At 35.1% G+C, this 17,065-nt stretch overlaps 1 protein-coding gene across 1 annotated transcript in view; it reads right to left on the bottom strand.

Moving 5' to 3' along the window:
• Window positions 1–3,096: 3,096 nt before the first annotated feature.
• LOC126978666 (forkhead box protein F1-A-like) overlaps window positions 3,097–17,065 on the bottom strand; it is a 52,663-nt gene continuing 38,694 nt past the window's right edge. The window contains exons 2-3 of the mRNA XM_050827660.1: window positions 10,341–10,586; window positions 3,097–3,794 (exon numbers count right to left, since the gene is read on the bottom strand). Of these exons, the coding sequence (XP_050683617.1) occupies window positions 10,345–10,586 (242 nt within the window). The 3' untranslated portion in view covers window positions 3,097–3,794; window positions 10,341–10,344. The remainder of the gene's footprint in view (window positions 3,795–10,340; window positions 10,587–17,065) is intronic.

The following is a 17,065-nucleotide window of genomic DNA, read 5'->3' as shown; positions in this document are numbered from 1 at the left end:
CTCGATGCTCTCTCTCGAATTTTGGGCCACTCGCTGGTCTTCGGGGTTACAAATTTGCTTCAGCAAGTCTTCTTCTCACTGTACTGTCACTAATGTAGTCCCTACGGGTCTGAAGTAGCTGTTGCTGGACTTCAATTGCATTTTGGTGGCGATTTCTTAACACAGTGGAAATAATATAACGATCTTCTCGGGCACTGGTACACCTGGGTCTGCCATTACAAGGTCTCCTAAGATGGTGTCCAGTCTCTTCGTACCTTCGCTTTACCTTCTGGACCGTTCGTACAGTCACACCCACCATTCTTGCAGTGCGACGCATACTGATGCCTAGTTCCATAAAAGCCATGATCCTAGAACATTCTTCAACTGAAAGAGGCATGATAAATAAATGTTATGTGCTTTTTAGCATAAATTTTTAAAACAATCAACAACATCAACATCGATCTTGAAAAAAATTAAAAACAGAAAGAAAAATGTGAAGGGTAAAATTCTAATTCGGAAGCGTCCACTTTGAAAAAGGAATGGTTTTGTTTTTGAAGTTTTTTTTCAACCAATTCTTAAAAGAAGGTTACTGACTATAAAGTTTTAATGTACAAAATTAAATTCTCTTTGGAGTCCTTTTTATTACGAAAGTATATTTTGTGAACTTAAAACGTTATCCCAATTTTAAAAGTGTGATACTTACTTTTGAGGGCCAGTGTATTTATATCATAAAAAAAAATTAAATAGATGGGTAATAAAGCAGAGATTGCGTCTGCCATCAATCAGAAGGTTTTATTTATTAAAGGCTATTTTTGCTTTTTAACAACCTTAGAATAATATATCTATACGCGAGTAAATATTTACAAGGACTATTTTGATGGTTTTTTTTTGGGTTTATACATTCGTTCATTATTCGTTCGTAATTCACATTTAAAACATAGGGTAACAATACCGAGATAGCGTACTCCGCGAGTACCTATGTTGAAAAAACGGAAACAAAATACTAAATTTTATACTGTTCCTACGTGCGTAGTAGCCTCGAGTATTGCTCTCAAGTATGGAACCCACAATATTTATAGATATAGAATAGAAACTATTCAGCGCAACTTTTCAAAATGTCTACAATATAAGTGTAAATCCTTTGAAAACGACTACTCATTAAGGTGCAAAAAACATCACATAATCTCTTCAAGAAAGAAGGACGATTATGATATAACAACTCTAGCTAAAATTGCTCAATCGAAAATTGATTCCCCTAATCTCCTTTCACTCGTAAATCTCAGAGTTCCTTTAAGGATAAGTAGATAGCCAATTACCCTACAAATTAATCATAACTCATCTAACTTTAGAAATAACTCTTTCCTTATACGATCTGAAAGTAATTGTTACACTATTAAATCATTACTTTCAAAATATTGGTTTAGTAAACTATAATGTAATAAATTTAAGTTTGTAAATTACTATAACTCTGACCCAATGTTCTGACTTGATTGATATTATTTTGTGTTCATAATTTATGTTCTTTTGTAGTTTAGAGTAAGAAACCCTATTTAATATAATTAAGTTTTACCTTGAATAGATTTAGCTAGTAGTATAGAATTCTTGTTGTATTTTACTTTACTGCATATTAAAATAATCTCTATTGTTAAAACATATACTTAAGTGAAAACTGTATTAGTGTAAACTGTAAACTGTAAGATTTTCTGTAAGACCATCGTGTAACATCGTGTTTTGTCAAATCCATCCTAAGCGAGTGAAAGTGAGTTGTTCGAGCTTAATTTGAAGGTACCTATAGGTATCAACGTCGTAGCGTCGTAGTAACACCGCGAGAGTAACTACAATAGACAGTTGGATTATACGTGGCAAAACGTTCCTTGGAAACCGCTTTGTGTGGGAATGTCACTCATTCAAATTTGTTGCGTGACGTGCAGAGGGGGAATCAGATCAAACAGCAATTCGGTGACCGATGCGGTAGAGGAAGAAGTGATGGAGCCGGCACGACGAATGTGATGTCAGTTACCATCACGTAGTCTTGATGGTCCAAAGCGATAATCATGAGGGTGAAAATGAAGTGTCATGTCAAAATAATATTTAGAGCTTGATATAAAAGAATATATTTAACCAGAGGGAGGCTCCTTTTTACAGGATGCCGGCTAGATTATGGGTACCACAACGGCGCCAGATTCTGCCATGAAGTAGTAATGTATAAACATAATTGTGTTTCGTTCTGAACAGCGCCGTAGCTAGTGAAATTACTGGGTAAATGAGACTTAAGATATTATGTCTCAAGGTGACGTGCACAATTGTAGTGTCGTTCAGAATTTTTGTGTTTCTCAATAATCCTGAGCGGCACTGCATTGTAATGGTCAGGGTATATCAATTACCATCAGCTGAACGTCCTGCTTGTCTCGTCCCTTAGGCCCAGAACACACGGTGAAACGCAAATGCAACAAAACCCTTTTGAAATTATTGATTTGAAACCAGTTTCAACCATTTTCTACACACGCTGCAACCACAATTATTTCGGTTTTCGTTGAGAAAAAAGTGTGCATAATGAGTTCTTCAAGTGACGAAGAAATTGTGGTTATGTATTTGTATCTTCGACAAAGAAGAAGGCACAAAAGAAGAACTATGTGGATACATCCCTACATTGAGAAGAATATCAACTGTCGTATGTTTGTGGCTGCCAAAGAATTACAAGAAACTGTTAGAATGCTTTATCAGTCTCAGTCTTGGGAGTGTAGCTTCATAGTGTGATATTATACAAGCAAGGATATTTTTGCACTTCTAACACATGTTTAATGTTGTTTAGTTCGTCGTCAGACATTTTGTAAAAAAGACGCCAAGACAAAAAATGAATGAAACGCAACACGAGTTTCCTGCACGCCGGTTTCAATGCGACTGATTTACAACGCGTTTCAAACTGGTTTCAAACTGGTCGCGTTATGTGTGGTCTCTCAACGGAATCTATGGAAGAAACATAAATGCAACTCAAAAGTAACTAGTAGTTGCAGTTTCGTTGCATTTGCGTTTGAACGTGTGATCTGGGCCTTACTGTCATAAAAAAATACGAAAATGAGATACGAAATAGGAGCGGGTACAATGTATTATCTTAAATTATTGTTTTATATTTTATTTAAAAGAAACAGCTTACATATATATCTTATTCCATATCAATATCTTACTCCATAGCGAGTCTACAACTTAAACCTAATATTAAGGTACCAATAGATTACGAAAACAAAAGTTGAGAACAAAAATATTCAGTGATGATTCTAACACGCATACGACGAATATTACTTATATGTGTTCGATGTATAACAACAACCGAATTTCCAAGATGAAATACTAATAAACGTATTCAATTTGAAGATTAATAAATATTATTATTATTAATTTATAAGATCACCTTTCTCAATTTTGCGTTTTTGAGAAGAACGTCTTCGTCACTTCTAATACTATAAAAATCAACTGTTTCATCAGTTTCAGGAGGTATTTATTAGTCATAGAGAATTGTATTCGTTCTTGCGCTTTCTCAATGTATTCTATTATGTTTGGATTTAAATTTACTCTTTGGTCACCGCTAATCTTTGGCTTAACACTAAATCTATATAATACTAGGTATACTATAATGAAATCACAATAGTTATTTCTTAATAATTAATCTTTTAAAAATAGGATCGGCTACGAAACATTGTTTAAAACATTTAATATTAAAATATGTAAATATTGATCGATAATCGACTCTATAATGTTTGCTTGTTTCGCTCCAGCCTTTATTGAAGCTATTGTCCTCTCTGTCACTCTAACGGAATCTGGAACAACAGAACAAATTATTATGAGTGTTATAAACTGATCATTACTTTTATTATCATTGGAACAACCTTACTCTACGCGGCTTACATTAGGCCTAGCACGCATTGCGAATAAAAATCCGCGCAGTTTTTTTTTACGGATTTAAATCCGCGTAGTAAGTTTCAACTAGCACGTACAGCGGAAAATAATCCGCGCGATTTGCGTCAGTTTATACTCAGCTCTCAGCCGAGACGCATGTAAATGGACAACAGCGCTTCTTTGTTTGGCCTTGTATTTTGTATTATTTAGTATTAAGACGTATCAAAATATACTGGAGAAGGAAATATTCATTACTATTATTTTTATACTACAAATAGCGAACGGAAATTAAGCCAGTTAATTTTTCCGCTCATATATCATGCCCATCATTCGACTTGTGTCAACAAAAAAATAACAATGCACTAAAATTAGCAGATTAATAGGCAATTACATTATGGACTAGTAAAAATATAAGGATTCCGTGTCACCTTACATAACAGTGTAGCACCAAAACAAGCCGATTAACGTGTAAATACATAGCCCCACGCACACACTTACACTACTACAGGCCGATAGGCGGCCATTATGAGAATTGTCATCGTCCGTGACAGATTAGTTTGCGTCTCAACAAAATATTTTAAAAATGCCGTCGTGCGTTTGCCATATTTTTTTTTTAATTTTATGGTTACTATAAGTTTTACTACTCACCGATGCGAATCTACAGTTCTTATTAATTATTATTAATTTTTGCCTGTGACTTTTATAACTCAATTACGGCTTGACCGGTTTTGATGATGATTGGTATATATTTAGATATGTGATAGCGCAAATAATAGGCAATGTATTATGATGCTAGTACGCGTCGTTGTATATTTTACATATTTAATATACTTTTTGCCACATTTGGTAAAAGTAGAGCCCAAGGAGAAGTGGCAATTAAAATATGGCTACTTACTCTTTTCATATTTGTAGCTTAAGAATTTTTAATTACATATATTTATATATAGGTAGAGTAAATGAAATGAAATTTATTTATTTGTATAGATTGTGGTGACTTAGTTTGTACTTAAGTTGTAGTTTCACAGCACAATTACTTATGACTTGCCAAATTTTAAGTGTATAATATTAAAATCCAACAAAATACTCAAACGACTTGTGTAAGCTAGCCTCAAAAGAGTGACTATTACTTAGTAAATGCATCAATCCACCGACACAGTATATTGTATAAGTGAAGACTTTAAGAAAAATTTTGAACTAAAATCTATGGACGATGTGCGATTAGAACCTGCGCGTCTAGGGCTACGCCCCAGCGCTCTTCCAACTGAGTCAACCGTCCGTGTCAATTGTCATAACTTGAAAATCAACATCTAAGTGGCCGCCTTGATACTGTATATATGATGAAATGTAATAAATTTTGGAATGGTGTGTTCTGATCATCATAGTATTTATATAATAATTAGTTTGAAGGCGAAGAGCACGACATCCTTCTCTCATAAGCAATACGCGATTGAGCGGTCACGCCCACGTTAAAAATCCGCACCGCGGATTGTTTGCCGTAAAATATTCGCTCGGATTTTTTTCCGCAATTGCGTGTAGCTCCATACAATTTCATATGTCACAGAATTATGCGGGAAAAATCGCGCGAATAAAATTCGCAGTGCGTGCTAGAGAGTGTCACGTAACGAAAAGCGTTACGCCACAACTTGACTCTTCAGATTCGTATATTATTGTTAATTGTTATTAACATTTCATAATATTTTCATAATTTATCCAGTGTGTTAGTTTCTATGTTGCTCAGTCTGTCCAAAAATGGATGGATATTGCTAGTACACGGATCAGATGTGTGAGGAAATTTATTCAAACAAATCAAATTATAAGAGCTATCCAGGCGTCTAACCAATTTAACAGGTGACCCAAGATCTGGTACGTATCTCTGTCAAAGGATAAGTTTGGCAATACAATGAGGTAACGTTGCCAGCTTCATGGGCACCTTACCTGCCGATAGCGATCTTAATGATATTTTCTATTTGTAATTAATTAATTTTGTTAGATTATTTAAGTTTTATTTTATTATTATTTATATAAATAGCGTTATTAATTATTAAGTCATATGTAAATAATTTGAAATGTAATAAACATTTGTGAAGGTGAAAAAAAAAATTATAATATTATATAAAATTATATAAAACCAATCATTAAGGGGAAGCGTACCAAGAATACTGGCAGCATTTCCACGTTGGATAGCTAGGCCGTTGATCGAAATAGCTGCCAGCGCTTGGGTTGCTTTTTTTTTATGGAATAGGAGGACAAACGAGCGTACGGGTCATTGTGTTAAGTGATCACCGCCGCCCACACTCTCCTGCAACACCAGAGGAATCACAAGAGCGTTGCCGGCCTTTAAGGAAGGTGTACGCGCTTTTCTTGAAGGTACCCATGTCGTATCGTCCCGGAAACACCGCACAAGGAAGCTCATTCCACAGCTTCGTGGTACGAGGAAGAAAGCTCCTTGAAAACCGCACTGTGGAGGACCGCCACACATCCAGATGGTGGGGATGATATCGTAACTTGTGGCGTGTCGTGCGAAGGTGAAATTTGCTTTGGAGGCGCGAAGATACTATGTAACTTCTACGCGCCTCTGAGCCCCGAGGTTAGATTAGATTTGACACACTGTGAGTATAACGCATATTGACAATTTCATATTGTCAAGGAGCTTGTCAATTGGCGCAGAAGGCAACGCTTGCAACCAGAAATACGACTCATTTTGTGTCACGGCCAAAACACGAGCATTCTCTGTTCTGTCAGTACATGTGAACAAGAGATCATCAAAGGCTGACTTACAAAGAAGATGCTTTTTGACACTTTAACCCCCTTATTCATAATAGTCTGCTAACTTAAAGCATTGCTAATTCTCACTCTGTCTTCTTCTATCGATCTATGTCAGAATGAGTTAGCGGACCATTATGAATATGGGGGTAAATCTATAGACTTAACGATTAGACTCTTGAGGAAATTGTCGATGTTTTTATAATTGCTATGGAATTTATTACCTATATAATAACCCTAATAATAATAATACCTAATAAGGTTATTTGAAGTGGGGGAAACAATTATTCATATTCCCAATTAATTTTGTGTCTTCTATTTCTTTTAGTGGACTATATGGTTAAATCAGCCCAGGAAAGGCTTTAATTTTTATTTGTATTGAATAAACTCAACTCTCACATTTGAATTGTAATACTTAATATAAAACTAACAACACTTCTCTATTGCTCGTGGAACATATCATGATACTCTGTCATTCTTATTTGTTAATTACACTTGTATAAAATCAATGTTCTAATAAGCATTAATGTATAACAAGAGACTTGATCCTGCAGACAAACTGTCCAAACAGTTTTGCGGGACAATGTTAGCTTTTAAGATTCTTTCTGTAAATGATTAATTGTATAAATAAATAAATAATAAAATAATTCAGCCTGATTGTGATACAAATATTATATGAACTACCACAGTCGCCAATGTTTAGCGACTGAGAGTCGCATTAAGTTTTTTGGCATTTCTTCTCTTTCAGAATGTGTGGCAGATGGTGATGAAAACTTATAACATTACCATCATTAAATTTAATTTTATGCCCCGGATGAACAAATGATGTTAAACTGTGTCTTTTGACTTCTGTTTCTTATTTATGCGTCAATACTTTAAGCAAATTGCTTCCGCATAACAGTCGCTACATTATTTCACCACCAAACCATCAGTTATTGAGCGCGTTTTTGAAGTAACCAAGTTAGAGTAGTGACGGACAGCTTTGCTGTTCGGCCAGCGCGTTCCGTACCCGCGTGTTTGTCTGTTCATCAACACGCGGCCATTACATCGCCGCTGCCGACCACGTTGATTGACGGACGCTGTCAGTGGGGCATAATTGTCGGCTTGTTTATAAATAGAGTTGCAACTATGGCCGAACGAGGTGAGGGGCCCGGATGGATACTGGACGATCACCAAACTATCAAGTGAGTCCTGTGCTTATCTCTGCATGTCGACGAGTACGTAAGTAACACTTAAGTCTTTTTAAGAGTCAGAATATAAAATTGTTGTAGGTAAGCCAAGCCTTACATTAGTTCTGTTTCACTACGTTGTTTTAGCCGGTGGTAAAAAATGCGTTCCGGACTGTGTCATCAACACGTTCATGTACTTTACGTGAAAACGTGAACATATATATTATGACTGTTCATTGTCAGTACATTTATGAAAATTTAATATACTTTCACAAAAATCGTCACCTTTCTTAATAGTGATTTTCATTATTATAACACTAGAAATAAGGGATTGCTTGTAACTAATTTTAGTATGCTTCATAAGATATATAATAGATTTAAGGGTAAATGTATATACTTCTATAATAAAGTCCCAGCCACTGATCAGGCATTATCTATAAACAAATTTAAATGTTTTATAAAAAAAAATGGCTCTGTCGTAAATCCTTTTACTCCACTGCTGAATATCTAAATGATCGGACAGCCTGGGACTAGATTGTGATTATTTTATAGCGATAGAAATGACTGTACAATATAATTATTAAAAAGAACGCAAAAAAAGAATGCAGGGAGAGTTTCTTGCGCCGCTTCTTCTCTCTCAGAGCGCAATTTGTTTCCGAAGCGGTAGTAGTATCTAGTAGTTATATAGAAATGACATCAAAAAGAATTCTAAAATAATCAATTTTGAGAAAATAAATGCCTCATGCCTTAAAGATAGTGTTGTAATGTAATATTATATGTGTGAATCACTTTTAGCACTGAAATCTAACAAATGTTCAAATTTTCCATAATTTGGATCAGGAACTACATCTAACTAATAAATATTTATTGTCATAAGATTTAACTATTTTGATGGCAATCTGTGACACTAAAAGCTCGAGGCAAGTAACCGAGCATGTCTTATCGAGATTTCTAATAGTATACGGTCAAATACTTACCACTACTAACTAGTAGTGGTAAGAGCGTGGTCAATAAACAACCCCCAATATAAACCTCCTCCATCTGCAGATATACTGACAGTGTCCTTGAACGTTCTCGATGTCTTACGCTCCGGACTTTGGTTCACGCTGTCATATAATGGATTGTTGTGGATGTCACTTGTTTGTTTGTCAAAATATTTTGATTTTGATATTTAACGAGTATATGGGGATATTTTATACTTCTCACAATAACATCATATATTTTGGAAATTTTATTGAAGTAGGCGTTATTTTGTTGTTGTGAGGTTTCTTGATTGTTAAATCTGCTAAGATTTGTCTTGAACCGATTATGTATACCTGTGCAATACATGTATATGTATAATACATGTTTATATGTTTACCTATATGTATACATGTGTACCTATATTATATGCATTCAATGACATTTGACATGATAAGGGTGATCCCACACAACCCTAAATTTTATTTTTATTTTTTGACATTTCATTTACTTAATTATGATTCAGCATTGAAAAATACACACAACTTCAAATTTTTGCCCTTGCCCAAGTTTCATCCACAAAACCGCTATAGGGTTACAAGATGGCAATCGAATACAATAATTGTAGTACGATATATTTGGTAGGTCTGAGAAGTGGTTGCATCTATTTTTTATACCCCAAAAACTTTAATTATTGATTTTGTTTTAATTACTTTATATGGCAATACAACGTTTGCTGGGTCAGCTAGTATACAATATGAATGTAGTATGCATTGATTTATTTAATCATTATATCTACGAAAGTGCGCACGAGATGTCAACAGCTTTATATTAATTTGTGTTTACGTTCTTAATACTATTTAAGAATTGCTATGTGGTTCCGTATCTAAATTAAATTGTGAGGTGTAAAATTGCTTCTCGCCGACTTTCCTTATACTAGGTTAACGCACTTAAGTCAAATTTGTGTTAAAATATCGGGTAATCTGACGGACAGATGGTCAACCATGTGATCTTATAAGGTTTGTTTTTTGGGATTAATACGGGACCTGCATACAGTTGGCTTACGGAACATGAACACTGCTGTCTGCAGGCTAGTAATCACCGTCCATGTCTCACAGCTACAGTGGACTGAAAAATGGCAATGTGACTGCTCGTCACACAGTCAGCCACATGGTAATAGAGAGCACGGCATTACGACAACACCTTCATACAAGTACGACACTTCTCCAGCAGCTCAGTGCACGTCATAACCTGCAGGGCAGGTTCGGCTACGGTTCGTTATCAGTGTGAGTGTCAAATAATGTGCTCAAAAGATGAGCTGTTACATCAACAACTTGGAAACATCAAGCCAAGTTGTGGAGGAATGGTTTCCATTGAGTTTTGTGAGGTGCCGTTAGTCGGAGTAGACGAGGGTTGGTGGTAAGAGTCAAGAAGTCATGTCAGAAGTGTCAACTGTAATGTCGTGGTCGCTGGGATTTAATTAAATGTCTTTCAGGCATCACGTGCAATAATACCAGTACTAAAACCCATTCTTTATTAAAAAGCTTGTGAACGAGATGATGATGTTAGACTTACTTGTCTATTGATATCCATTTCCTATGATGTGGTCATAATATGAATGGAAGGTGGATGAAGTGGAGCTCGGTGAGGTGATGGCCATGGTGGAAGGCGCGGGGGGCAGTGCCGGCAGGGGGGTGGGGGGCTTCCTGTCCGTAACGGGGGGGACCGGTGATGACATGTGGTGCCCGAAATTGCTCAAAGCGATAATCGGCGGACCGGTCAGGGAATTAGGTGACAGCATTTGACCGTGCACTCGCATGCCTGAAACAGAAAAAGAATAATTAGTAACTGGATTGGAGCCGGGTTGCAAAGCAAGTCCAAAACTAGTACCCAAAACTGGATTTAGCAGTTTATTAGAACATGATAGTAACCAGTGGAAAATAAAAGAAAAGAAAAAATTGACATTAACTTTCGCAGAGTACGAAAGCAATTAAAACACATCACAATCTTTCGTTACCTTCACTGCGGTATAGTCTTATGTCGATAGATGGCGCTTAACCATCTAATATTGTTGAAAGTCCGAATTTTCTAAATTGCAATATTTTAATTAATTTAATCGAATAATATGTAAAGACGTTCGCTGTGCGTATATATTATAGCTAAGAACTTCCGAATAACCGATATTCTTATCGTATGGTATAACATTATAACCTTTTACTTGTAGGTCACTTTTGACACCGCATTATCCTCGCGACCCGTAAAGTATCCCATCAGACACTTCTAACGTGTCGCGAGGATGTATAGGGCATTGATGGCTGTTCAGTGTTCAGTAACAACCGGACCTCGTGCTGGAACCGTCCGCGTCAAGAACATTAATATCTCAGAAATAAACACGAAAGTAATCAGTCAAGTACTCTTACTTCGCGGACTCAAAATAGTTTCTAGATATTCATATAAATTTTGAGTATTAATAAAGAAAGTTGCGCACTTTATTATTACTACTTATCTAAGTTGATGATATTTTTCATACAATTATTGTAGCAACTGAATAAGAAGAAATAGACACGTTTTTATGACAATAAGGGACGAGACGAGCAGGAACTTCTGATGGTAATTGATACGCCCTGCCCATCACAAAGTGCCACTCAGGATTCTTAAAAAACTCACAAATTCTGAGCAGCACTACAATTGCGCTCGTCCCCTTTGAGACATAAGATGTAAACTCTCATTTGCCCAGTAATTTATAAAACACATTACTGCTTCACGGCAGAAAAAGACGCCGCTGTGGTAACCATAATCTAGCCGGCATTCTGTGTAAAAGAGCCTCTTACTGGTCTTTGCTTTTTGGTCACCTCTTACAATATCTTTGGGCCTGAGACTTCTTTTTTGTGTTAATGCCCCGGAAAAGCACAGGGCATTAAAAGTTAACACAACTTTATTGACTATTGCTTGTGACAAAAATCAAAATATATATTAAACGGGAACTTAATTAAAATAAAATAATATCTTAAATATTTATTTTATTATGTGTTTTGTTGATTTATCAGTATTTTTTAATGCAAATGGTGAATTACCATTTAAAATTGGTTACTATTATACTTTATTGAAATGAAACAATAGAAGAAACACAAGAAGAGCACCAATTCACCCAAACATTAACTTTTATATTGTTATTTGTTGATTATAACCTTATTCAATATGTTATGTTTTTAAAGTGATAACATTCACTTCTAGGATTAATACACAAATAAAATTTGAAAAACAAAATTTTCAGGATTCGAACCCACGCCCTCCGGCGTTCCGTGCCGGTGCTCTAACCAACTGAGCTAACCGTTCGAGTACCGCCTCGTTATGAACTTGAACTCAGTTGGTTAGAGCACCGGCACAGAACGCCGGAGGTCGTGGGTTCGATCCCGCATCGTTCATAAAATTTTGTTTTTCAAATTTTTTTTGTGTATAACCTTATTTACTAAGTTAATTATCCAAAAATACCGCTTGAAAACAACTGATTCTGAATACTGAAAATAAACAAATGCAACTCATAGTAAAAATCTTATTTAATTGTTAAATATACAAAAAAAGAAATACTCGAAAAAAAAACAAAAGTAATCTAATATATAAAATTCTCGTGTCGCGGTGTTTGTTACCAAACTCCTCCGAAACGGCTAAACCAATTAGTATGAAATTTGTGTGCATGTCGGGTAGGTCTGAGAATCGGCCAACATCTATTCATATTCAAATTCAAATATCTTTATTTAAAATTGGTTTCAAAATCACTTATTGAACGTCAAACACTACCACCAATTCAAAAGAGACTGCCTCAGACATGAGAAGAATGGGCAATAGAAACTCAGTGGGCTTTTTTTTATATAAAAATATGGATTACAATGTTATATCGTACAATAAACATTTATAATTAAAGAGCTTGAGGGTTTTCGCTTTATTCCCAGTCCGTGGTGTAATTAAGAAAATCATTTATGCTATAGTAATCTTTCCCACACAGACGTTTTTTAACAATTCTTTTTAATTTCGTATCACATTAGTTTTGTACACTTTCTGGCATCATATTGTAGAAGCATATCAATCAAACCCAACAAAATTCAAATTCAAATATTTTTATTCAAAATAGGATGTGACATCACTTATTGAAAGTCAAAAACTACCACCCATTCCAAAATGAATGCCTCAGACCTGAGAAGAACGGGCGTAACAAACTCAGCGGGCTTTTTTTTTTCATCGAAAATTTACAAAGTAGTATTGTACAATTATTTAATAGCCTGAGGGCGGTCACTCCATTCCCAATCTGTGGTATCATTAAGAAACTCATTTGTTATAGTAACCTTTACCACACAAACGTTTTTTAACAATTCTTTTGAATAACGTAATACTTTTGTTTTGAACATTTTCTGGGATCTTGTTGTAAAAGCATAAACATCGCCCAACAAAAGACTTACTAACTTAACTTAGCCGAGTAGTAGGCATTATAAGTTTATAATTATAGTAGTACGATCAATTGTAAGTACGATACATTTGGTAGGTCAGAGAATCGGTCGTCATCTATTTTTTATACCCCAAAAATATTAATAATTGAATTTTTTTATTATCTACTTTATATGGCAATACAACGCTTGCTGGGTCAGTTAGCTTAAAATATAATATTATATTTAAAATAAATTATTGAAACTAAGTACCTACCACTACTTTTATAATAATCTCCACGCGCAGGCCTGAGAGACTTTTTTAAAAGATATTTAAATTCAGTATTTATTGCATAAATATAATGTAATGTATATAATATAGGATAAGCCCTAGATGTAATATCGTTCATACAGTCATTTATCTTGCAGTGCCACAGTTCGTTCTTAGCTGAGGTGAAGATAAAACCAACTTATACAAAACTACAACCACAATACTCGTGAACATCATTTATTGCGTGATGCTGAAAGTGTTGGAAAATGGTCCTTGTCTGTTGCCGCCACCACTGCGCACCCACTATCGGCTTAATGTAAACAAACCATTGGCTCCGCGATCAAATGTATTTAGTATGGCGCACGTGTGTCGATTATGGAATGTCGGCTCCGACACGAGGCCGAGGGTTGCCCGCCGCTGTCAGTGTCATCGCCTCTGACTTGCTCGTGAGAGTTACGAGTACTTCGAGATTTACTTAAGGAATTAATTGCTCTTGAGTTTCAAGTGACGAAAGAATGAGTAATGCGGGATGTTATTTATTACAATATTATTTCAATTATAAGTGAGTAAAACTCTTAATGGAACATCGACAGTCAGCCGCTTGTATCGAATAACTAATGGTTATAAAATATTGTATCCTTATGTTGCTAATGATGCGTACACACCTATACATACCTTAGACTGGACTGGAGATAGAGGCTATTTTAACTTGCACGGGTGAGGTCCCCAAACTATAGTCGAAACAGGCAATCCGCACTACACATACTTGTAGTAACTCAGTCTCCTTCCGTGACATGAACGTTCTAACCACGGAACATGTTTTTTACTTGACCCCGACACGAACAAACCGACAAGTGGCGACCTCGTCGTCAAGTTCGCCAAGACGCGACCTTTTTATGGAAGAATTATTTTTTCACAACCGTCTTTGCTTTCCGAAAACTATACTTAACATGAACACCGTAATGTTCAGAATACTTTGGAAACAAATAAACACACAATTATCACTCCACAGATACTGTCAATATATAATTTGAATTTCATGGAATAACCTCAACAATTTGAGTTATAGTTGATAAAATGATTAACGACGGAACTACTTCTCAAGACAACATATTTTTGTTTGAACAATATTTGTTGTTTTTAATTTATTTATATGACGTAATCATATCACGCAGTACAAGGCATCCATCAACTTGTCCTAAAAATAAATACAAAATTATCTATAGTATATATTATATGCAACTATGAGGGGAAGTAGACGATTTCAAACCGCGTACAAAATGCACACCCGAAGAGATGGAACTCCCTCCAACCGTTGCGTATACGATTTATTACCATACCTGTCACGGAAAAATCGCTTATCAGGCACAAAAGTGGCACTTTTAGGTGCTTTGAATTTGTTGAATCATGCGTCAACAATACATCCTTTACCCGCGTTAGTTGCGTAATAAATCTAGGTAATTTTCTATTAAGGACAAGTTGACAGCTGCCTTCAGCAGCATACAACTTGATATATTATTTCCTTTTATCTTACTTATATACTATTCTACCCGCAGGAGTTTTTTTTATTATGCACAGAACAACGTCTGTCGGGTCACCTGGTATACCTATATAACAAGATTTCCAACTATGTATTGACTAATCACGATATCTCTGGAACGATCATTGGTAGATACTTGAAATTTGGTAGGAATATTCCTCACGCCGAGGAAAGGTCACTTAAAAACGGATTTTACGAAATTCCACCCGAAAGAGTTTTTTTTATTATGAACAGAATGGAATAAAACATTCCAACTATTTCGCTACAAGTTTTAGTTCTACGATGTGGTGGACACGGTGGACAGAAATAAAAGGGTTGTTTTGTGTATAGACGACAATCTCCCAGAATATAATAAATAATATTTAAAATAGTGCAGGTACTTATTATATTCTACCCTCACATAATGACCGAAGCGGATGATGTGATTGAAAGGAGAGAGCGTGATTACAATCATAAGAGGAAGAAGATATTTAATGTCATTCACTGTCATTTCTGTCAGAATATGTCCGAGTAAGGAAGCGTACGAGTCACATAATGTGCGCGCAATATTATAACATCTGCTCCTTTACGATAAATAATAAACGTATTATCTATCTATATATATAAAACTGAATGTATTTTTGTATGTTCCCTAATAACTCCTACACTATTCGACCGATCTCAATGAAATCTATTGTAATAGATTCGTTGAAGCTCAAGGAAGGTTTACATATGTAACTGCTCCCTTACGATAAATAATTAACGTATTATCTATCTATATATATAAAAGAGAATGTATGTTTGTATGTTCCCTAATAACTCCTAAACTATTCGACCGATCTCAATGAAATCTTTTGTAATAGATTCGTTGAAGGTTTACATATATAATTTATATGGCAAAACAACATTTGCCAGGTCAGTTAGTATGATATAATATTAATTTAATCACGAGTTGTACCTTATGTTACTTAACAATAAAAATCACTAAATATAGTATAGTGTACCAAAAAGAAATCTGGCAGCGCTTCTTCTTATGTTTATTTAATATATGCCCCATTATCCACCATCCAGTTTAGTGTCTTTCCTTCATCTTAAGACAAACAACTCGGTCCTACGGTACCTTGAATTCTTCTGCACTACTCGAACTCCTTAATATAAACTGCCACACTGCCAAATATTAATTTCCTCCAGAGTTTTGTCTTCACGTATAATAAATAAATATCCGGACGACCGAGTCTTGCTCGGATTTTTAAGAATGTACAAAACTTGAAAAAAAAAAAATTGGACATCTGGATTCGAACCAGGGTCTTCTGCTTCCCGGATCACCCAATGTCCCATCTTATCTATTATAATCTTCTATAGAGTGGCGAAATTTATTTTTGTATTCGAATATTATTGTAGTTGTTTCTCATTAAAATATGGATAAAACTACATTTTTTAAATTGAAACCTAGCTAGATCGATTTATCGCCCTCGAAACCCCCTATATACTAAATTTTATGAAAATCGTTGGAGCCGATTCCGAGATTCCAATTATATATATATATATATACAAGAATTGCTCATTTAAAGATATAAGATTAAAACAGGAATTCGCATAAGTCGCAAAGCATTATCAAAACAATAACCAGAACTATTTTACTTGCGAGTTATGTGAATCCTGAATGCCGTATGTACATAAAAATGTTACAGTTTGTAAGTCACTCCAGAAATTAAACTACAAACTACAGCTTGCACATCTATATAATTTGTTTGTTATTTAATATTGGACATTGTTAATAATTACACTAAATTACATTGAATAGTAGGCATTAAGGATTCACGAGGACGCAATAACATTAAAAAAAAGTTTAATATTGATATAAAAATCGTTATTGAAGTCGTTATCATGTCTAATATAAAATAAACTTTATTATACATTCGCAATTTGTGTAAAGAATTCGCGAAACAAAGTTTGTTCATGTGAGTACCTGATAACCCCAGTTTATTTGACTTTTAGTTTTCAGGAAACAGCTGTGGTTAATAAATGACATACTGCGTCCTCGATCACCCTGAGTGAAACACAATTAATTTATATATTATTTGAAACGGAC

This window comes from Leptidea sinapis, chromosome Z (genome assembly GCF_905404315.1).
Source record: "Leptidea sinapis chromosome Z, ilLepSina1.1, whole genome shotgun sequence".
In the NCBI taxonomy this organism is placed as follows: Eukaryota; Metazoa; Arthropoda; class Insecta; order Lepidoptera; family Pieridae; genus Leptidea; species Leptidea sinapis.
Note: the sequence above shows the minus strand (reverse complement) of the source record. Positions and strands in the feature narration are given on the sequence as shown.